The 24,169-nt window shown below is 42.8% G+C and overlaps 2 protein-coding genes and 1 pseudogene across 3 annotated transcripts in view; 1 reads left to right on the plus strand and 2 right to left on the minus strand.

Moving 5' to 3' along the window:
* Positions 1-486: 486 nt before the first annotated feature.
* NFATC2IP (nuclear factor of activated T cells 2 interacting protein) lies at positions 487-9,909 on the minus strand. The gene is made up of 9 exons (XM_072598266.1): positions 9,826-9,909; positions 9,454-9,720; positions 9,141-9,213; positions 3,256-3,358; positions 2,922-3,008; positions 2,596-2,782; positions 2,265-2,409; positions 2,038-2,156; positions 487-1,131 (listed from the first exon to the last, which is right to left on the minus strand). The coding sequence occupies exons 1-9, from the start codon at positions 9,835-9,837 to the stop codon at positions 973-975; spliced, it is 1,152 nt and encodes a 383-aa protein (XP_072454367.1). The 5' UTR covers positions 9,838-9,909; the 3' UTR covers positions 487-972.
* LOC140528945 (SNW domain-containing protein 1 pseudogene) lies at positions 4,144-5,775 on the plus strand (annotated as a pseudogene).
* A 10,595-nt stretch (positions 9,910-20,504) lies between the features above and the next one.
* Positions 20,505-24,169, minus strand: part of CD19 (CD19 molecule) — a 28,692-nt gene continuing 25,027 nt past the window's right edge. Inside the window, exons 11-15 of one of the 2 annotated variants that reach the window (XM_072598411.1) lie at positions 24,065-24,121; positions 23,898-23,954; positions 21,170-21,265; positions 20,932-21,052; positions 20,505-20,670 (exon numbers count right to left, since the gene is read on the minus strand). In XM_072598411.1, coding sequence (XP_072454512.1) covers positions 20,961-21,052; positions 21,170-21,265; positions 23,898-23,954; positions 24,065-24,121 — 302 coding nt within the window. In that variant the 3' untranslated portion in view covers positions 20,505-20,670; positions 20,932-20,960. The remainder of the gene's footprint in view (positions 20,671-20,931; positions 21,053-21,169; positions 21,266-23,897; positions 23,955-24,064; positions 24,122-24,169) is intronic. The other variant, XM_072598421.1, reaches the window with a different exon arrangement.

A 24,169-nucleotide genomic window follows, 5' to 3' on the forward strand; every position in this document is an offset into this window, starting at 1 on the left:
CGGGGGACCAAAGACCGACGGTCATCCCGAGGCTGGCTGCAGCTGGGTGAGGTTTTCAGTCATTGTCCATGGTGGAAGTGGGACCCAAACCATGAAAATCATGATTGTTGAAATGCTGATGAAAGTGAATGCCACTCCCTACTAAATTCTGAGCTTTATGAGGGCATGAACCATGTCTTATTTAATCTTTCCATTCCTCTCCCCTCATCATCACCAACGTCCGCTCCACAATACTGAAAAGAAAGGTGGGGTGCGCGGGGGAGTCACAGGGTGGGGATGGGAGGTGTGGTAACCAACAGAATGATCCTCCCAAAAGACTGTATTCAGCAAGCCGACTCAACTCCACCTGGAGTAATGAACCTGCTGGAATTTTAATCCAATTCTCACCTACCCCTAAATATCACTAAACCCAAGACCTAACCAAGTGATCAGGCTTTGACTCTCCTTGTCCCCCATCCCACCAACGAGGCAAAAAACTTGGAGGAATTCAAGTTCAAACCCAGAATCCAAACTACATTTTATTTTAACTCCAGTTACAAAAATGACTGGTTTAATAAAAAGATATTTGGAAACGAGGTCTGCAATATATCATCATACCCCAAAATCCAAAAGAATCAGTGCAAGGAGATAGAGGTCAAAGGACACATTTACATATATACAGGGTCACTGGGACTCAACAAATCCTTCAGCTAGCAGAAGGGGACTAGGACAAACTCATGGAAAGTGCTAAGAACAAATGCTACCAGCAGCAGCTCCACACCCAGGACACCCATGAAAGAAGGGTAAGTGGTAAGTGAGGAGGGAAAAGGAAGGTCTTCCTCAGATCTAGCTTTAGAGCATCTGGAAGACTGGAGAGAAGATGGAAAAGGAAGGCTAGAAATGCAGATATACTCCTTCCATTTCTGAAGAGCCCCAGCTTCACGTCTCACTGTCTGAAGACAGAGGAGGAGGTAGAAGGCAGAATGATGCACTTTAACCCCTAACTTCAATGAGGTCTTCTTGTTCCATGCCTAACTCTTCTGGGGTCCCTTGGCCCGAAAGCTTCTCACCATCAAAAAAGAAAGAGAGCTTGTGTCCTTTGAGTCCCATGGCCTCTGCATAGTGAGACATCAGCGTCCTAAGAGGAGCACCCTAAAGGAAGAAAGTATCATCAGCCAGAAAGAAAGGACTTGTGGGGATTTGGGTAGAGACATGATACAGAATTTTTGGTGGGAATGGAATAACAATAAATGTCATTAACATATGAAAGACATCTTGGACAAGATACTTTCCCTCTCGGCCTCAGTTTCCTCTTCTGTAATGAAGGGCATTAACTATAACCCAGAATAAAATTTATTTTAATAGAAATGTTATTGAATAAAAAACATATCAAATATCTGTGCATTAATTTATCTCAGTATACAAGAGACAATACAAAGACAACCCCCAAAGTAATTTTTAGGGAAAATGGTTAGGTGAAGCAAATATAGCACAAGTTCCCAAATTAGCAGAGAGATTTAATATAATACTAAACAAAATACCTCTAGGTTTTTTCATAGATTATCAGAACAAAATTTATATGGTAAAACCAACAGATTAAGAATATCCAGAATTATGATAAAGAAAAGTGATGACAAGAAATTAGTACTACCAGATCTCCAACTGTAAAGCAGTAACTTACAAAACTGGAACCGGAGGAAAAAAAAATAGACCAAAAGATCAGAATGAAGAACCCAACACACACAGATTTTTGAAAACAAGAGGGTTAAATTAGCTAACCTCTAAGCTTTCTTCCAGTTTCAACCTTCTATGATTAGGTAAAGTTAGAGGGCACTGAAGGCAGAAGAGAGGAAGGCAAGATTAGTAACTGAAGAAACTCTTCTTTTTCTCTTTTTAAGACAAAACTGAAGTTAAAAAGGACAAAGTAAAGAGGACCCAGAGGATAGCCTCTGGGTGCCTTCATCAGAAGGATTCAGGCTCAGACTAGTAGATCTCAAGAAGGATGGTGAGTGGCTTGGAAGGAAGATTTCCATCCCCAGGCCTCCACTCCCCACTTACCCGAGGCACAGTGACTTCCAGAAGCTGATGTTTCTCTTGCCCCTGAACTCTGAGCCGAAGTTCCTCACCCAATTCTGACTCTTTTGAAGGTTCAGGAGTACAGGACAGGACCACACAATCTTGTAAGGAAGAAGGAAGAAGGAAGAAAGTAGAGGGACTTAGCTTGGGCTCCATCCACAGGCTTTCCTGCCTCCCCGTGATTCAGCCCTACAGTCACCTCCACTCACCGATGATGTCAGCCACTCCAATCTTAAGAGAGCAGAGGGTGGCACTAGGCGAAAGTTCTACTTCTCGGAACAGCAGAAGAATCCGGGCAGGGGACACTCCTACGTGAGATGCCATGTGATCTACAACCACCTGCAAGGGCTCAGCCTGGAAAAAAAAAAGAACAAAGTATAGGAAATGCTTTCATGCCCAACCTCAGCACAATCCATCCAGAATTCATATCTACCTGACCAACCTTCCTGTCCCCTGACCTGACAACCAAGGAAATCAGGCCACCTACTTGGCCCCATATTTCCCCAAATAAACTAGTTAGAATTGTTCCCAAGTTCTCACCGTACTAAGACGCAATCTGACAAGGTCAGTCCGGCACCTCACTTTAAGAGTTAAGAGTCGGGGACTCTCACTAACATTGGTCTCCTCCACCAAGATCACTTCATCCTCGGAATTCTCAGAAACTCGGTCTTTGGGTGACAGGGGGCTCAGGTAAGATCGGAGACCCTTCAAGCGCTTATTCACTTCCCTGTAGGGTTAGAAAAAGGAATCAGGGACTCACCCACACACTCATTAAGCACCAGCTACTCTCAATTCAGTGAATCCTAATAAGTCCTCCAAAACAGCTTCCATCCAACCCCTAGTACCAGTGGAGAGATAAGCTTCACCTTATCTTTCCAAGGGCTCTTGATGGTTTCCGGGATGGCCCACGGCGCCTGGGAGGAGGAGAAGGAGAAGAGGAACTGTCCCGGACCCTGAAGAGAAATTATACAAAAGAAAATGGGTAGTAGACCTCAGAGCAGTCAATAATAAGGAGAAACAGAGGTCCCAGTTCCCTTTGGATTCTGGTGCCCAGGTCTGGCCATGAAAATTTTCCCAAATGCAGATATCCCACTGTAGCCTTCTACCCTTCCAACCCTCCCTGGGTCCCAGGCTACCTGCCAAGCACTGGCTGCCAACACCAAATACCTGCCTGCTCCCTGCAGTATTCTACATACTCACAAAAAATGGTTCTCCTCATCATTAGCCTTTTGATTCTTTTCTGAAGAAGCAACTGGCAAAAGGATGGTCTCAGAAAGGGATCTATCAGAATCCAGATCTAGAGCTAGGAGAAAAGGAAAAATAACCATAAAGGGAAAAAAAGTAAGAGGGGGCAGCACATTAATAAAACCTGGAGAGGCAAATGAAGGCTTCCAGAAGGCCCAAAGCAATGAGATCCCCTGCTGCTTCCAGCAACTGAAGGCTCCTCTTGACAGCCATCCCAACTCAACATCTTGGTTTTTAACCACTTCTCTCAACTACAAAGGATGCTCCGACTCGGTCTGTCTGCATTCTTCTCCCACTCTCAGCCAACCTGGACTTCCTATGACATATGATAAGATGTGCTCATTCCTCTCCCCTCTACTCCTACTTCTCTTCTCCCTCAAATATATCTTATTCAGGTGGAATATGATTACAATGAACACCACTTTACAGCCTAAGACTTGTGTGTAGGAGTTGTATCACCTGATTTGTCTTCAAGGGTTCAGGTGCAGATTCTACAATTTTAAAATAAAGCTGAAAAATTAGGGAGCTGGACTACTAGTGGAGCTATGAATTGGTCTAACTTCTAGAAAGCAATTTGGAATTATATTTTTTAAATGACTAAAATTGTATTTTTAAAATGACTAAAATGTCCCCACCCTTTAACCCAGAGTTCAGCATAAGCCCAAAGAAGTCACACAGACAGATCTCATGTATATCAAAATACTAATAACAGCACTCTTTGTGGCAGCAAAGAAGTGGAAATTAAAGAGATACTCATGTAGTACACGAATGCAAGGTAGTATTACTATATCATAAAAAACAATGAAGATGAATTCTGAGCAGCTTGGGAAGAACTCATGCAGAATGAAGTAGAATCAGAAAACAATATAAATTAATAGGATAGTCCAATATATGGTGTGATTCAGCCTTCTCAGAACCAGCTTGAGGCTGTGTAAAGGCAGGCTGTACTGGTTTCATCATGAAGACAACCTTCCCTATACAGATTTCAGAAAGGGTGGATACCTAGATTGTTAGAGGACTTTGGATATGGAGGTGCCTTTCAGAAATACATAGGGCCCAATACCCATTGGATATGGAAAGAAAAAAAAACCAATGCCCTGCCCACTCAGGTGGGTGAAGAGAGGAAAGTTATGATGCAACTTCTCAACAAACAATTAAAAGACATTTATAGCAAGTGTAACAACCTGGTTCCCAAAGAAGTTGCGAATGCAAATGACCCAGATCAGCAAAGACATGATGAAGAAACCATTAAAGAGATAACAAAAGAAATGAGTAGCCCTGAAGAGATCTTCAAGCCGCAGATAAACTAGCTCAGTACATGAGGGACATACACACTGTCTCAGCAAGAAGGGGCTTTCAACTTTGGTGCTAAGCAAAGAGTTATACAGATGGTGGAATTGCAAAAAAGATCCAACAGAACCTCCAAGATTCAAATAAGAAAATTCCTAACTGATCTCCTCCTCCTGCAGCTGTCATACATTCTCCTAGACAAAAGATGGCTGTAAAGAAACAGAAGCGGAAAATTTCTCCCTGTATTTCAAACAAGAAAATGCAAAGGGTTACAACATTCCATCAAACAAATGTCTGGCTGCTGATGAGGAAAGGACTGCAGACAGTTCATATTAATGGAACACTTGTCAAAGTTGCTGAAGCTCTCTACACTGCTAACAGAAAGGCTCATAAAGTAGTGGAGATGCAAGGGCATGTGGAGAAAAAAATGCTATAAAAGGAAAAGGAGAAACAAAGTTTCAAGAAATCACTCAGAAAGTTATGCAGAGAAGAACTGAGGGTGAGGAGACTCAGGAATAAGGTGAAATGAGACAAGATAGAGATGACAGCAGTGTTTCCAAGGCAGCTTCAAATAAGAGACCAAAACTACAGAGACGTGAGATTGAGGTATCAGTGAACTCACTGCTTTTGGACTTCAGAGGCTTTTCAATCAGACTAAGGGTATGAGCAAGTAATTCTGCTGGTGGAGAGGATATAATTCATAACATTTATGATCAAGCATGAAGAAGTGGGCAAAGACACATGGCCCAAAATATCTTCACTTAGAAAAATCTGGACAAAGGTATGCATAGTAGGCCCTGAATAAAGACCTAAAGAATTATACCCAATAAGGAGTTTTCTGGCTCAGACTGCAGATATCAAAGCTGAGAAGGATTAGCTCAATTTGAGGAACATCTCTTTAATCTGGACAAGTTTTTGAAAGAAGCCAAATAGCAAGAAAGATCTAAAAGAACCTCAGACAACAGGTACTCTAAGGAACATGAACATGAAGACAAGAAGAGGAATCCCAGAACACCAACGAGCCTCCTAAATGGAATTCATGACTACTTAAAAGAGTTTGGCTTAACTACTGTCTCAAGTAAAGTTCAATAAAAGATACACTGGGGCATGTTCTCTTCAAGCAACATAACAGTTTATAAATAGGGTGCCAAACTTAATAGGCTCAATGGCTTGCATTGGTTTCTAACTAAAGACAAAGAATTGGTGATGCAACTTTTTATAAACAGAACAAAGAACGGAGTAGGCGAGAAAATCATACCATTAGCCATGGAGTTGGCAATATCCTGGGGGTGAGAGATTATGATTGGTTATATTAAGGAAAGAGGGCATACACATACAGAGGGGATCAGGACCCCCCTTCTGTCTTGAAAGGATGCTTTATGAATTTATGGAATCCAGATGTATCCCTAGTCCATTAGTAATGGACTGGGAGCAGCAAATTCACAGGCACCTGAGAATGAGATAAGACCACTTTTAATTGGACAAGGATGAGGCTAAGGTGGGGCCAGGTCAGTTTGCATGCTCTCAAAGACAACATACAAATGTCCTTGGGGTTCTCAGGAACTGAAGCTATGACGGATAACAAGTTTTCTTGATACAAAGTGATGCTTTCCAAGTGGTGTTAAGAGAACAATTCCCTTAAAATTAGAATGTTTCACGAATATTGAATTTCTAAACATAGCTCAGAGTTTTTCCTTAATTAACAGTGATTGTGGGAAAGCTTAACCCTTTGCATCTAACTTCAGAGAGGGAGGATGAACTTTCAAACTCATGAGCTTCTATACTCAAAACAAAGAAATTAGACTGCTATATGAAATACAGACTAAAGTTACAGACTAGGATTAATCACAGAATGAAATCAGATGTAAAATATAAAATCAATGCTTGCTTCTTTCACTACCTCCAACTAGAAAACAAGAGACGAAAAATGCCTAATTCCCTGACTAATGTTGGTTGTATTAATGAACCAGAGTTCACCCAATAGTGCATCTATATTAGACAATTCATCACAAAGGGACATTTCAAGTGAGTCCAGAATCCCTTAAAAGGTGAAGATCTACAACCATTAGTAATATTCGAAAGTTGGTACCCGACTCTGAAAGCAAATTCTGAAGAGTAAGTAACATCAAGAAATCACTCTACACTCACAATCTTTGTGACCATTGTCCTCAATTTTCACCTTGGCTATTTTCTGACCACTCTCCAAACCAGAGCTCCAGAGCTGGGAGGAGCTACTCTAAACTCCCTGGGGTCATGCATTCTTAGATTGAACCATTAGATTATAAACTCCTTGAGAGGTTTTTTTATTTCTTTTTCTATCCTGAGGACCTGGCAAGTAGTAGGCACTTTATGCTTATTGAAACGATTGTTTTTCATTTTTACCCTAGCCATTTCCTGGCCAGTAATCAAATCAGCACTACCAATGAAATGGCATACTCACTATCCCGATGACTTCCCATCCTTTCCTAGCTACCAGTCCCCTAGGTGAGTCTCCTTCTATTAGAAGGTAAGCTTCTTAAGAGAGGTGATGTCTTGTTTTTTTGTATCTCCAGCACGGATTAGTGGATAAAGCCAGAAAAATCTGGGTTCAAGGTCCACCTCTCTGATGCTCTGCCAGAGTCATTTAACTCTTAGTGCTCTAGGTCACTCCCTAAAACTATAAATTGTAGTAGAAGTGATCCGTATTGGGAGGAGTTTCCTCATCTGGGAGTTTCCTACACTAGAAGTCACAGGTCCACTCCCTATCCTTATGCCTGTGTCCAGGGCTAATAAGCATACATAACAAGTATTTATTTCAATCAGTTGCCTAATCTAGTTGTTTCCGTCTACAGATCTCTTGCATGTGTTCCCTTCTGTCCACTTACACAGATCCCACAATAATTCAGACCCTCATTATCTCTTAACCTAGACAATTGCAATTACCTCCTATTTGGTCTCCCTGCTTCGAGTCTCTCCTCACAGTCACCAGAGTAATTTTCCTAAGTGGCCATATCACTCCTCTAACTCAATAAACTCCAGTGGTTTCCTGTCACTTCTAAGATCAAATATAAATTCCTGTGCTTGGTATTTAATGCTCTTTGTAACTGGCTCATGCACTTAGCCAGCCTCATTACACATTACTAACTTTCATATCTTCCCTACTAGCCTATTTAGTGTTCCTTAAGACATTCCATCTCCAGATTCCAGACCTTCACCACAGAAAATTCACTCCTTCCTTATTTCTGTCTCTTAAAATCTCTAACTCCTTTTAAAACTCAGCTCATGTGCCAACTTCTATATTAACATGCCAGATTCTCTCCAATTATTAATGCCTTCCCCCCCAACAGAATTACTAAATATCTACTTTATGCATATCTATATATGTACATATTGTCTCTTCCTGTAGAATCCAAAATTCTTGAGGGAACTAATTAACTTTAGTCTTTCATACTTGATTAATTAATCTATCATTGGAATACGCATACGGTCTTCCAAATATAAAAAGACACACTTGAATGTGTGAACTCAGGTATATTTGCTAAATAGTCAATTTCATTTTATATTTTTGTATGTGTTTAGAAAGATATAACTACATAGACAATTATCTACTGATTAAGATCCACCTCTCCCCCTTAAAAGAAAATACTTAGGCATCACTTCTTTCTCTCCTGTCCTTACCTCTCACCCTATTCAGGGAGAACTTTGTCTGCTAAAACAATAAATTCCAGAGAAAATGCCCCCTCCAAGGTACACTAGTGAGTACAGTTTGTTGAAGCTGGGAATTAGTCCAGCCATTCTGGAAAGCAATTTAGAATTAAGCCCAAAAAATTATCAAACTGTACATACCCTTTGACTCAGGTATGCCATTCATAGGCTTCAGAGAAAAGGATCTATATTTACAAAAATTTCTATAAGCATTTTTCTTGGCAGTTCAAAATTAGAAACTGAGGTGTCTCATTACGCAATGGCTACATAATTTGTGGCATATGAGATGTAAATACCAATGCAGTATGAGAAACAATGCAAAGGGTAATTTTAGAGGAAGCTGGGAAGACCTTTATAAACCCTGATACAGAACTTTCTAAATCAAGAGACATACATTTGTGGACGTGTCTATCGAGGGAATTTGTTTTGCCAGACTAGAGTGATTCCCTAGGGATTTCTTGGTTTGTTTGCTTCAATTTGCTCAAGAGGAAGGGGAGGTAATAGAAGGGGCAGGTTAAATTTTTTTTAAATTTACTGATTAGTTGGAAAATAAAAATCATAAACTAAAAAAGAGAACATCCTGTCTACCATCAGTTAGTCAATACACATTTATTAAGAACCTACTACGTGCTTGGCACTGTGATAAGCACCGAAGATACAAAAAGAGGCAAAAAGGCAGCGCCTGCCCTCTAGGAGCTTACAGTCTATGGTGATAAATACGCGGGACAGACACATGACAATTATCAGAGAAGGTGTTAGAAGGCTTCCCAGGGCCGGGGGCCCCGGCGACCCTGGCTCGAGCTGCAGCTGGCCCGCCTGGCCCTCCTGCCCAGCTGGCCTCCACCTCCCCAGACCCCCCATCTCACCTTCCCCGATAGGGCTTCCGGTGAACAGTGGCTGCCTAAGATCCTTGGGGAACAAGCGGAGGCTGCTCTTCACCTACAGACCGGCAGGGGCAGGGGTCGGGGTCGGTCACCTAGACTGGGCACCCAGCCATCGCCCACGGCATCCCCACGGCCCCATGCCATCCGTTCCCGTCCTCCCCCCCCTCCCTCCGCTCCCGCTCCGTCCTCCCCTCCCTGCTCGCTCCAGCTGGGGGGAGGGGGCTTCCCTTCCATACCTTCCTGAGCACGAGGGTACCTGGCCCCCCCAGCCCCCTGGGCTCCCTCAGGCCCCCACCTTGCCCGAATATACGGGGACCACGGGGGCCTCCCCTGCCCCCAGCAGGAGGCGCCGCCGGCGCGGGGCGGGGGGCCGCAGCCGCTCCGCCGCCCCGGCCCCTTCCTCCTCGCTGTCGCTGTCGCTGTCGCTGCCGAGGACGCGGCAGCGGCCTCCGCCACGTCCTCCACCCCTGGCATAGGCCGGCCCCTGCCCGCCCCTGGCACCGTCCGCGCCGGCCTCCCCGTCGCTGCCGCTGTCGCTGATCAGATCCACCACGGCAGCATCCTGCGGACACACGGGACGCGGTCTGGCCGGGCCTCCGGCCTCGGCGGCCGCCAGCTCGCCCCTTCAACTCGGCCCCCCCGCCCCGGCTCCACGACCCCAGCTCACCAGCGCGGCCATCGCGCCAGCCCCGGCCCAGCCAAATCTACAGGCCGAGGGAGCCGCTAGTCAGCGCCGGGCCCGCCCCTCCCCACCTCTTCTGCTCCCCATTGGCCACAGCCTGCTCCCGTTGGGCAACGCTCCCCACCCCCTCAGCTTTGCCTTGCCTCCTCGGGCTGGGAGAATAAAGATTGGCCCAACTTCATTCCAGACACATCCGCGACCCTCTTTTCCCGCCTCTGCGACAGGCTCTGAGCTCGAGGATTGGCTCGGCTGCCGCCCTTTCCTTTAAGCCTTCTTTCCGCTCTCGCAATAGGACCTCTTCAGCCAATCATTCCCTTTCCAGTCTCCGGCCTCCCGGTGATTTGTCAAAGCCACATTCCGACGCTCCCCTACCCCCGTCCGATCGGCCCTACGCCTCCTGGGAATTGTAGTTTCTGAGCAAGACCGAGGCAAGCAGGGTAGGGCGCTAAGCCGCGGCGTGGTCCGCGAAGTCCGAGCAGGCTTCCCGGGGTTCTGTCCTCCTGGCTCCTGCACGTGGCGCCCACCTTACGTGGACCCAAACACGCGACAGAATATACATCACTTCCTGGACCAAGCGAGATAAAGAGTCAAGCGCTTTGCAAATTTTAAAATTTAAATCTAGTATTTTTGTTTCACGTCTGTATCCCCAGAGCCCGGCGTGGTGCCTGGCGTGGTGTCTGGCTTATACCAGGTGCTTATCGATTGACTGTCCTCGCAAACATACCCAGCACACCTCAAGCAGAAGCTCTCACACACCTCGTGTGTCTTGTGTGCCCATCCCCAACCCAACATGCATACTGTCTAGCGCCACGCGGACCAGAACGCGCCCTGCAGGCACGCTGGAATAGTGGGGCTGTTCTCATCTCGGTCCTTGATGCATACGCACAAACCCGAAGGACCGGACTGGCAAAGCTGATCTCGGGGTGCGCGTGGCACCAAAACTGCCACTTAGGGGGTGCGTGAACAAATATTTGAGCACGTGCCTACGTGTGACGTACCTCTCCAGAGCGAGTGAACCCCGAGGCTGACAGCCAAGGCAGTCAGACTCATCCCTTCACTGCGCCCCACGATCTCCCAGCAGGTGGGGCTATGTCTTTCTGAAAGGGAAACTTCAGTGTGTCAGTGGCCATGGGCAGCCCCCTACATCTACACCCCCAACCCCATCCCCAAGACCGCTTCTGGCACAGGTTTATGTTACATTGTTACTGTGTCTAAAAAAAACTGTATTTACATATACATGTATCTATTTATGTCTGTCTGTATGTATATATACGTACACACATACATACATATATACATAGTATCTGTGTGTGTATAGGATATTTGGGGAGTTGGGGATATTCCTAATTCAGAGTTTCGAACACAGCTGGGATATAATGGGATTTATGGAAAAATTCAGTCGTGTTTAGAAAACCTGGTTCACATTCCCAGTTCTGTCACTTATTGGTAGCATGACCTGGGACAAAGGATTTTAGCACTGTGACAGACCTCAAAGACTACTTCAAAATCCACATTTTACTAATCAAATGAGAATATACAGAAAGCATCTTACCACTGTTAAAGTCCTAAAAAATGCTTACTACTGCTACTACTACTACTACTACTACTGTTACTACTACTACTACCACCACCAATAATAGTAATAGCGCAGCCCTTGGAGTCAGGAATCAGGAAGATGTAAGTTTGCATGCTGCCTCAGAGGCTTACTAGCTGTGTGACTTTAGGCAGGTCACAATCTCTTTCTGCCTCAGTTTCCTCATTTGCAAAATGGGGATAATAACACAGACCTCCCAGGGGTATTGTGATGATAAGTGAAATAATGTTTATAAAGAGTTTCATGAATCTTAAAACATTTTGTAAATAGTTGTTGTGTTTTGGTTCAGTCATATCCCACTCTTTGTGACCTAGCAGACCAAATGATCTGTGCCATTTTCTTGAGTGGTTTGCCATTTCTCCAGCAGATTAAGGCAAACAGATGTTAAGTGACTCACTCTGACTTCAGGCCCAGACTCTAGCTGCTGAACCACCTAACTACCTCATATAAATGGTAGCTATTATCTCATATCTCATTTATGGAAACTTAAATCAGTTCTCATTCTCAGTCAAGAGTCCTAATCCCCCCAGAAGTTAGGGTTGGAATCAGGTTTAGAGCAGGAACATTCTTTGCAATTCAGTGAAGTACACCAGAGAAAGAACTAATGACGTCTGAATACAGATCAAAGCATACTTTTTATTTATTTTCTTTGTTTTCCTTGAGGTTTTTTGTTGACTGTGTTTTCTTATACAATGACTATTATGGATATGTTTTGCATGACTACTGTGGACCATTTTTGACTTCCCCTCACCTGAGAAAGGCCTAAAACCAGGGTTGGCCAATCAGGAGAAAGACATTTTGGCCCACTCTGAGCTTAACCTACCATAAAGCTGTGTGTGCTCTGCCATAACAGACATGCTTTGCTTCACTCTCTGAGTGAACCCAAAATGTCCCTTCTTGTGTCAGCAACTACAAGGCAGGATGAAGCTGACTAGGAACATTCTTCTGTTTATGACCACCAAGGACAAGGCACCTTGAACTGGAATAATGGGACTTTTCTTATCTTGGTACTTTACGGACACATGCTATGCTATGTTATCTTATGTGTACTATACATATATATAAAACATATATATGCATACATACCAACACATATATACATAGAGAGAGAGAGTTATGTTAATAATAAAAGAAACACAGATATCCTGCATCTATAATTTCAATTGGTACCTCGACATTCTCTTATCTTATGATCTTTACAACCTGTTCTATTAATAAATTCCTTTCTTACACTATAGCTAAACAAATATGGAGACTATAATTTTGGGTTGACACAGCATCCTGAGTTGGGATTGGTCTAAGTGTATAAAGGGTCTCCCTCACCTTGTTTACTTCTGAGTTCAGAATTATTTTCTGACTCCATCATGCATGACAATAAATAAACATGTGGCACATGTACGGCCTGATTCCGTTTGTTCCTTGTTCAAACCTTTGGTAAGGTGAACCCCATTCTGTTTGTTCTTGAACAAACCTTTGATAAAGGGGGACCTCATTCTGTTTGTTTGTTCTTAGAACAAACTTTCAGTTAAGGGGGAAACTGATTTCTGTTTGTTTCTTTGGTAAATGGTTGACACTACAGATGTATAATCTATATCGAACCACTTGCCTTCTCAGTGAGGGGCCGTGGGGAGGGAGGAAGGGAGAGAATTTGAAACTCAAAATTTTGGAAACAAATATTAAAAATTGTTTTTACATGTAATTGGGAGGAAAACTTGCTAAGTGATTCAGTGAAGTACCCATATTTGCTTTCTTTGGGCCATGTTGAAAGGAGAGCTCTCAGAAAGGGTTAAGGAGGGAACATCCTTTTGTTAACCCAAAGCAATGCCCTCTTCTTAGAGTATAGAGACTATCCAGGGAGGTGACCCTTTTGTTCTTCCCAGGATCTGACCTTAGTTTTCTTTCCTGGAAGACTTCTTCTCCTAGGGTACACCTCCTAACATTAGTATTTCTAGAGTTCCATTTGGTGAAAACCCTAAAAAATAAATTTTGTAACGATTTTGTCTCATTGTGGAATTTTGCCTTTTGTTTTTTGAATACCATAAATTGTAGGTAGAAAAGGCTAGGGGCTTCATCAGTAGTATATGATCTTTTCTCAGACGTTGAACAATAGTTTACCTCTGTGTACTAACCATGTGGTTTACCCAAGGCAGCTAGGTGATGAAATTAGTGAAGTGTTGAACTTAGCATCAGAAAGACTTCAGTCTTTTAATATAGCCTTAGACACTTACTACCCGTGTGACCCTGGGCAAGTCACTTAATCTCTGCCTACCTCATTTTCCTCATGTAAACCAACCTCTCTGGATTGAAGTAAAGATAAAGTGCAAAATGTTAACTCTATAAATGCTAGCTATTCAGTGGGGGCCATCTCCAGTCCTGATCTCTATCTTGTCATTGGACCCTGATGGCTCCAGAGAAGAAAGTGAGGCTTTGCACAGCTATCCCTCACTTAAATCCAATTCATTTGCAAATCATGGCATCTCCTTCCTGACTTCATGGTCCTCTCTGAGAACAAAGGACAAACCATAACTTGTGAGTAGTCAGAGCTGCCCCACTGGGAACCCAACTTTCAGATGGGCAACACATTTCCTTCCTCCTTCCTTCCTTCTTTCCTTCCTTCCTTTCTCCCTCCTCCCTCCCTCCTTCCCTTTTCTCTTCTCCCTCCCCTCTGCCTTCCCTCCTTCCTCTCCCTATGGGTGTTCTGTCCAAAAGAATTATGGCACATGAATGTCATAGAATATTACACAGAATACATTACATTAATGGAATACCTGAAATATCATCATCATACTAACTAACTCAGTTTTGGATACTCAACACCTTCTCAACTCCCTCAGCCTCCTTTCTCCTCTGGAGGGCTGGAGGGTGGAGCACTCAAAGCTTTCCCTTATAACAGGCTTATATATGAGCTTTCCAGGTCACCCTCCAATAACTACCAGCTTCTCTGAGTGGTTTGGACTTCAAGGAACATTATGCCCCCCTACCTTCTCCCCACCCCCGCAGCCCTGGGTATCCCCTGCCCTAGTGTTACCTCCCTCTTGGGTGCTGTATAACCCCATTAGATTGCGAGTTCTTTCAGGGAAGAGACTGTCTTTTCCTTAATTGTATCCTCAGCACTTAGCATAGTTCCTGGCACATAGTAGGTGCTTAGTGAGTATTGTTGAAAACACAATATACACAATGACTACAATGCTGTCAACAGAAAGAACTACCCAAAATCAAGTGAATATTGCAAAAATGTAGAGAACAAATATGGCTTGAGAGAAGAGATATGAGCAGGCATTCCTGCTCCCACCGCACTCCTTTGCAGAGGAGACAGATAGGTCCACAAGTACTGTACAATGCATGTGTTTTCAGGGTTGGTTTTTTATCATACTGATCAGTTATGCTGATTTTTCTTGTCTTTTCCTCTTTTTGTCTAAAATTTACTATTTGTGATATGGAATGGTTTTCTGGAAAGAAGGAGAAGCTACTGGAGGAAACTATGGTGATGTAAGTAAAATAGAATATATCAATTTAAACTTATTTTAAAAAATAAATGCCACTTACTATTATTACTTGGGTGTGTGTCCTATTCCTTAGTATACTGTAACCTCCGAGAAAGTAGAGCCCATCTCTGGTATCCAAGGGTGTCCTGGAGTCCATTGTTAAATGTTCAGTGGGAGCAATTACACCTCAGAAATGGGCCAGCACTACAAATCAGAGCTTCAACTCATTGCTTCGATGATTGTTTAGACTCAAGAAAGTGATAGAGAACATTTTAATAATGCAAATCCAATGTAAACGTGTGCCATAAATACATTATTTTTCTGGAGAGCCAGTTGTTAAATATTTACCAGCGCACCCCTATACAATCTAACCAAAGACCACTAGATTACAGTCAAAAGACCTGGGTTTGAGTCCTGTATCCAGCATTCAATTGCACAAGTCACTTCATATTTTAGGGCTTCACTTTTTCTCCTCTATAAAGTAAGGATAATAATAGCCATGTTGGCTACCTCACAGGGCTCTTGGGAAGAAAGGATTTGGCAAATTGTAAAGTTGGTATGGCTGAGAGCCCTTTCTACAAAGTAGGCACTTGGTGAGATTGAATTACTGGAACTCTTCTAGTGTTTGCTATACCAATCAGTCATTGGCACTGAGCATTCTTTCTGAAGTCATTATGTGAATGCTTAATCTCCCTTAATCCAGTCTTCCCCGATTCTCCTTCTCTACTGTGGGCAGGGCACCTATCTCATACAATTTTGTATCCCCAGTTCAATTCAATTAAACATTAAGTACTTACAAAGTGTAGAATACCAAATAACAACAATGGCATTGATCCTGCCACCCAAGAACTAACATAATATTATAGGGAAATATGAAGTTAAGAAATATAATATAAAGTCAAGTGTGATAGGAGCAAAGGAGAAATCCAGACTAAACTCACTATCCAGCTACCAAATTGATATTTAGAAAACACAGTTCTGACCATGCCACTACCCTTCCTTAAGAAACTTCTGGGGTCTTGCTCTATCATCTCTAGGATGAAATACAAATTCCTCTTTTACATAACAAAGGACCACCAATCTGACTTTCCAGACTGATTTCATATTACTCCCCATCACAGATTTTATTTGGCCTATACGTTCTATCACACATGAATCAACATGCATTTTTTTAAATACCTACTATGTGTCAGGAACTACACTAGGAACAGGAGATGCAAAGACAAAAATTAGACAATCCCTGGTCTCAAGTTTACTTTCCAGTCCATCCTACCTCCATTCCTTTGCATCTCATGGTTGGAATGCTCTCCCTCCTCTCCTCCATAACTTGGAATCCCTAGTTCCCTTCAAGAGTCAACTCAAGTACTCCTAAGTGAGATCTCTCCTGATCCCTCCCCTCTAGAAATTACTTCCTATTTACTTTGTATAAGAGTAAGCTCAAAGACTAGGAAAGTTTTGGTAGCTACATATACCTAATAAAGGGAAGATTATGGTTCAGCCAGAAGAAAATAATTCAACTTGTCCCTTGAGTTGAGTTGTCTTCCAATATTTTCCCACTCATTTGTAAAGGAAAGAAAAAGAGTTTTTTAACTGAGCAATTGGGGGACACTAGAACCCAAACCTTTGTCAGCTTACTGAAACAGTAACTTCTACAGGGACGATGATTAGGTGTCATTCCCTACAACGTTTAGTCTGCATCTTTCCTTTTACCTCCATCACATTTTCCTCTGTATACATGTATGTACATTAAGCTACCAAAAATTAATCAGGAAGCCTTATAGGTGTTCTAGTCTTAATATAAAGAAAGGTGTCTGACAGATATGCAGGCTTCAGTGATCAGAAAATTCAGGTAAAAAAATAAGACTGAAGGTACTAGTTAGATAGGACAACCTGTTATGTGTGTGTTCATCCTTCGTTGCCCAAGAAGACCATGCCATCAGAGAAATAATGACATGACTTACACTTGACTTTGTTTTTGAGTGAGGGAGGGCTGTGCAGGTCACCAGTCTCACTTCTCCTCCAGAGCCATCTGAATCCAGTGACCAGATATTCATCAGGATGACTGGAGATGACCCAGGATAAGGCAATTGGGGCTAAGTGACTTGCCCAAGATCACATAGCTAGTGAGTGTCAAGTGTCTGAGGTGAGATTTGAACTCGGGTCTTCCTGTCTCCTCCACTGGTGCTCTATCCACTGTAACACCTAGCTGCCCTCAGCCTATTATACTGCAGAGCCAAAGGCTTGTGTTTGTCCTTCGTTCTTGAAGAGAACCATGACATCAAGATGATGACATGATTTGCAATTGACTTTGATTTGAGTGAGGGAGGGCTGTGCAAGGTCACCAACCTCGCTTTCTTCTCCTGAGCCATCTGGGTCCAGTGGCATGATATTCATCAGGATGACTGGAGACAAGTCTTATCACAATCTTACTTTGAGTGAGATATACCCATTCAATGAATAGGCTTCTTTAAATTACTCAAGGGATTGCCCCTTTAATGAAAAAGAAAAAAATCAAACTGGAAGGGGAAGACCCTTAGGGTTCCTGGGTAAAAGAGAAACTATTACTATTTAATTATTACATCCACTCTGTGCTAGGTGGGTGGGGACTTGTTGTCCAATCTACGAGCTCCAGAGTGAATTGGGTTTAAGGCTTGATCTTTGAGCAAGAAAAGGAAAAAAGGCAGCTTTTGGTCATAGAGTTTACCTTTCCCTGTGTGTTTGTCCTTCGTTGCAGAAGAAGACCATGCCATCAGAGAAATAATGACACGACTTACACTTGACTTTGTTTTGAGTGAGGGAGGGCTGTGCAGGTCACCAGCCTCACTTCTCCAGAGTCATCTAAATCCAGTCACCTGTGCAGAACACCAGAGGGAGGGGAGGGGAAGGGGAATGGAGGGGAAGGAGAGAGGAAGGGAAGGGGAAGGGTAAAGGAAAGGAGGGGAAGGGAGGGGAAGGGAGGGGAAGGGAGGGGAAGGGAGGGGAAGGGAGGGGAGCTGCTACTCATTCATGGCTTTTGTTAGTCCTTAGTTCTCAAAGAGGACCATGACATCAACATGATGGCATGACTTGCAGTTGACTTTGATTTGAGTGAGGAAGGGCTATGCAAGGACAGAGGACTAGAGCAAAGAATCTTTTGGGGGAAAGGAAAGCCCTGTCTTCTCACTGATTTGAGAGAAACAGAAGAGTGCAGTTAGGTGACACAGTGGATAGAACACTGACCCAGAAGTCAAGAGAACTTGAATTCAAATTTGGTGTCAGACATTTACTAGCTGTGTGACCCTGGGCAAATTGCTTAACCCTGATTGCCTCCAAAAAAATAAAAGGAAGGAAGGAAAGAAGGGAGGAAGGAAGAGAGAAAGAGGATTTCAGCTCTCTCCTATGAAGAATTACCACCCCCAGCTACAAATTCCAGTTAAGAACCAAAGCTGGAGGCAGATATTCCACAAACTAACTCTCATTGCTATGGTGCAGCTGGGTGATAACAGCAGATAAAGTATTGGGTGTGGAGTCAGGAGGACTTTGAGTTCAAATCTATCCTCAGACTATCTGGGTGATCTTAAGCAAGTCATTTAACCTCTGTTTGCCTCAATTTCTTTGACTGTAAAATGGGAATAATAGCCTCTATCTCTCCGAATTATTGTGTAAAATGAGACAACATTTGTAAAGCACTTAGCACAGTATCTGGCACTATGTACATATTATATAAATACTATTACTATTATTATGACTGTTCTGTTAGCGTTCTGTCATTTTTCCTCTCATGGCCCCATTTGGAGTTTTCTTGCCAAAGATACTACAGCGGTTTTCTATTTCTTTTTCCAGCTCATTTTTTAACAGATGAGGAAACTGAGGCAAACAGGGTTAAGTGACTTACCCAGGGCCACACAGCTAGTCTAAGTGTCTGAGGTCATATTTAGACTCATGAAGATGAATCTTCCTAACTCCAGGCCCAGCACTCTATGCAATGGGCCACTTCGCTGCCCATAAGGAGAATATACTAGCTGTCAAAAGATAATATCAGGATATAGATTGAGTGATACACTTGGAAAGGGTGAACCTCAAATTAGGAGAGGTTTAGGAGGGATGGTAGTAGAGGGAGAGTTTGGAGTGGCAGTAGGGAGGGAGGAATATTCCAAATGTCACACAATGACCAGTGAGTTTGGGATATGAGTGAAAGTGCAAGCAGCACTTTATAGGCTAGCCAGGAAAGCAGTCAGGAGAGAATTGGGTCTGAGTGAGGGCCAGAACATAGAAGGAATTAAAAAAAAAAAAGGAAATAACTTAAAATGAAAGAAAATTTGCTAATTATGGAACAAGAAATCCAGAGAGCACAGTGAAACCTTGATAGAGTAGGCAGCGTTGAGGGTATGGATATAAGGGAGCTGGCAGCTGGAGATTGGCAATAAGGTTTGTACATTGGCAGCTAGGCGTTCTGAATCACTGAGATGGGAAGAGTATGGATAGAAGTATGACAAGCATTGAAAAACAAACCCAGACACAGTATCAGTGGTTGGAGAAGTCCAACAAGTGAAGTAGATGATTAGGCTGGTCAAAGCTATCCCTTAAAGTCCAACTTGCCAGAAGGTGTTAGTGTGTTGTCTAATGAAGAGCCAGGAAGCAGGAGGTGGTAATGCAGGGCTGAAGAAGGGAGTGGGGAAGGATCTGACCCCAGAGATGGACTCTGGAGTACTACAGAAGGTCCTGAGCAGAGGAAGGCGGGGGCTGATGGAGGATGCTATGAAAAGTTCTGGGGCAAAGACTTAAGTTTCCAGCTGAAGCAAAGCACTGCTGGGTAGGCCCTAGGAGGAAGAATTTGTGACCAAAACTCAGGCATCCAAATAGGGGCTGGTGCAAGAGGCTGGGGGCATGTCCTGGGGCAAAGACTGAGGCCTTGCTGGCCAAGGTTCCCTACGTTCCCCTTATGGGCCCATTCATTGTAAAGATAGCATATTTGTGGGAGAGTGTGTCCTGAGTTTATAGGGCAAATACTTTATTATTATTTTTCTCATTATGCTGTTAATTGCCTTCACTCTGAACTAACTGCATCCTCTACCTAACTGATAAAGGTAAACATGTAGGTGAGGGCTATGAAATGTTTTTGTTATGTGGAACCATAGTGTTATCCAGGGAGGGTGGTCGGGTCTAGGAGATCCACCTGCAAGTTACAGGGGATGGTAGCCATAGACGCTACATATATATTATTTTGTATCTGTGATAAGTTATTTCCCTCTAGCAAAATGTAATCTTCTTGAGGACGAGGACAATTTCAGTTTTTATCATCAATAGAGAGAGGAGACACAGGTTTGGGTCAGGGAGAGATGATGAATTCTGCCCTTATATTAGACATTCAGTGGATATTTATTGAATTAACAAATTAATCAGATGGATGGGTCAGTTCCAATCCAGACCAGGTCTGAACCAGCAGATTCCGGGGAAGGCCTTAGAAGTGTCCTAAGGAAACTTCTTCCCCACGAGAAATTATTTGACCTGACATACCAGATTTTCAGTGATTGCTCAGTAAACTATAATCCCGTCCTTTGCTTTCATTCCCTTACCTCACCCCTCTCTAACATACACAGTTACGGTTTCTTGAAATTAGGAACTTCAGGATTTTATTGAGGGACATAAGGGATGACGGGCACAGGCTCTCACACACATACACACACACAAACACACACATCCTGAACACCATCAGACCATAGCTACTCCAGATAGACTAAGCATGCTAAGTTGAGGTTGTGTCTCTATGACCTAAAGAGGGAAAGACAAAAATGGAAGGTTGGTGCTCGGTGAGTACCCTTCCCCTTCCCTCTAGCCTTTGTAAATCCCTCCCTCCCAAAACACCAGGCATCATCCCAAATGCTCTAATAATTCTTGCTTCATCTTACCCTGCTCCCCCAAAACGACTCTATTTCCCTTGATCCCTTCCCCTTGCCACCAGAATCCAGTTTGACAGCATAACTCCCAAAACTCCCCTCCTCAACCTCTGAAGGGGGCCTATTTCCTACTCACTTAAGGAGGTGAGGTTGCAGTTGAGGGGTTCACCTATTGTTCCAGGTTGGAGCCCAACCCCCTGCCTCCCAATCTGGACCAGTCTCTTCTGGATTTTCCATGTTCTCATAGGAGTCACCATCTGAACAGCACCAAAAAGGGATTGGGTTAAAGGAGGAAAGGGAGATGGATGAGAGAGAGAAGAGACCACTTGGATCCTTGAAAGCTTAGGCAGGGCTGAAGATTGAAGGATACTCACCTTCCTCCTGGCTTAGGCCAGGCTGGGGATGAAGGTTCCGGATTTGAGGGGCAGCATATAGAATCCCTCTCATGTCCTCATAAGACTGTGACCCTGCTGACAGGTGAAGGATGAAAGGATGCAAGTGGAAAAGAGAAAGGTTAGATAGGGAAACATAATCTCAAGGAATTGGGAGCCTGAGTTAAGGAGAGCAGCCCATATCTCACTACAGAAAGGGTTAGGTTCAGTCTAAGTAAGCTCCATAAGCAGGAACAACCAGTGTCTTATCTAAACTTTGTACCTTCTCCAATGCCCAGCTTTATGCCCTGCCCATAGTAGGTACTCCGTAGATGTTTATTGGAATATTGAATGAATGGCTGGATACCAAGGATCAGGGTTATAAGTAAGGTCAGAACTAGATTTGAGATAATAATGAATAACATCTGTTAAAAGCACTTAGTAACCACTATTATTCAATGTGGTACTAGAAATGTTAGCTACAGCAATTAGACAAGATAAAGAAATTGAAGGAATTAGAATAGGCTAAGAAGAAACTAAGTTATCACTCTTTGCAGATGGTATGATGATATACTTAGAGAATCCCAGAGATTCAAATAAAAAACTACCTGAAATAATAAACAACTTTGGCAAAGTTGCAGGTTACAAAATAAACCTACACAAATCTTCTGCATTTCTATATAGTAGTAACAAAGCCCAACAGCAAGAGACAGAAAGCTATGGTAGACACTATAAAATATCTGGGAGTTTACCTGCCAAAACAAATTCAGGGACTATATAAACACAACTACAAGACACTTTTGGTACAAATAAAGTCAGATCTAAGTGGAAAAATATCAGTTGCTCGTGGGCAGGCGAAGCTAATATACTAAAAATGACAATTCTACCTAAATTAATTTACTTATTTAGTGCCATACCAATTAAACTATCACAATTATTTTCTATAGCTGGAAAAAATAGTATCAAAATTCATCTGGAAGAACAAAAGTTCCTGAATCTCAAGGGAACTAATGAAAAGAAATCCTAGGAAAGGTGGCTTAGCACTTCCAGATCTCAAATTGTATTATAAAGCAGCAATTATCAAAACCACTTGGTACTGGCTAAGAAACAGAAGGGCAGACAAGTGGAGTAAGCTAGGTACTTAAGACACAGTAGACAATGAATATAGCAATCTACTGTTTGATAAACCCAAGGACCCCAGCTTCTGAGATAAGAACTCACTGCTTGACAAAAATTGCTGGGGAAACTGGATAACAGTGGGGCAGAAACTAGGCATCAACTCATGCCTGACACCATACACAAGAATAAAATCCAAATGGGTACATGATCTAGGTATAAAGATTGATACTATGGACAAATTGGGGGAGCAAGGAATAGTGTATTTATCAGATTTAAGGAGAAGGGAAGAATTTTTGACTAAGGAAGAGACAGAAAGCATTATGAAGTGCAAGATGGATAATTTTGATTACATTAAGCTGAAAGGTTTTTGCACAACCAAACCCAATGCAACCAAAGTTCGGAGGGATGTAGAAAATTGGGAAAGAATTTTTATAGCTAAAGTTGGGGATAAAGGCCTCATTTCTAGAATATATAGAGAACTGAGTCAAATGTACAAGAATACAAGTCACTCCCCAATTGATAAATGGTCAAAGGATATGAACAGGCAATTTTCAGAGGAAGAAATTAAAGATATCTATAATCATATGAAAAAAATGCTCTAAATCACTTTTGATTAGAGAGATGCAAATCAAAACAACTCTGAGGTACCACATCACCCCTATCAGATTGGCAAACATGACAGAACAGGAAGATGATAAATGTGGGAGAGGATGTGGGAGAGTTGGAACTCTAATACATTGTTGGTGGAGCTGTGAGCTGATCCAACCATTCTGGAGAGCAATTTGGAACTATGCTCAAAGGGCTACAAAAATGTGCATATCCTTTGACCCAGCAATACTCTCCTAGGACTGTATCCCAAAGAGATCATAAAAATCACATGTACAAAAATGTTTACAGCAGCACTCCTTGTGGTGTCAAAGAACTGGAAATCAAGGGGATACCCATCTACTGGGGAATACTGAATAAATTCTGGTATATGAATGTAATGGAATACTATTGTGCTATAAGAAATGATGAACAGGAAGACTTCAGAGAGGTCTGGAAAGACTTATATGATCTGATGCTGAGCAAAAGGAGCAGAACCAGGAGAACTTTGTGCACAGCAACGATCACAGTGTGCGAGAGTTTTTTCTGGTAGACTTGAAACTTTGCAGCAATGCAAGGACTTAAAAAAAATTCCCAATGATCTTCTGAGGCAAAATGCCTTCCACATCCAGAAAAAGAACTATGGAATTCATTTGCAGAATAAAGCAGATCATTTTTTTGTGTGTATCATGTTTTGGTTTGTTATATGAGCTCTCCCATTCATTATAATTCTTCTACACAACATGACTACAGTGAAAATGTATTTAATAGGAATGTATGTGTAGATCCTATATAAAATTGTATGCCATCTCAGGGAGGGAGGGGGGAGGGAGGGGGGAGATAGGGGAAAAAAATCTAAATTATATGGTAGTGATTGTAGAACACTAAAAATAAATAAAATTAATATTATTTTTTTTTAAAGAAAAAGCACTCAGTACAGCACATGGCACATAGTAAGCGCTATATAAATGATTGTTCCTCCCCTTTCCTTGAGGTCAGGGTCCAAGCAGATTGTCCCACATCTCACCAAGTGAAGAGGCTTCCCGGCAGGTGTCCCAGACAGGCCGTTTGGGGAGCAGGAAACCTACAGAAGAAAGTAAAAGGGATTCTTTGAGTCCTTGGTCCTTCTATCCTGCACTTCTACTCCCCTTTCCACTCTCCCAGCCACTAAATTAGGAGTGTTCTTGCCCCTACCTGTTGTTGTGTAGACAGGTGAAACCATTTCCTTGTTCTCATTCTCATAAGACTCAGCTGTTGGAGAGAGGAGGGGGAAGGTGCCTCTGGGAACTGCTCTCTCCT

Source organism: Notamacropus eugenii, chromosome 1, assembly GCF_028372415.1.
Source record: "Notamacropus eugenii isolate mMacEug1 chromosome 1, mMacEug1.pri_v2, whole genome shotgun sequence".
Taxonomy (NCBI): Eukaryota; Metazoa; Chordata; class Mammalia; order Diprotodontia; family Macropodidae; genus Notamacropus; species Notamacropus eugenii.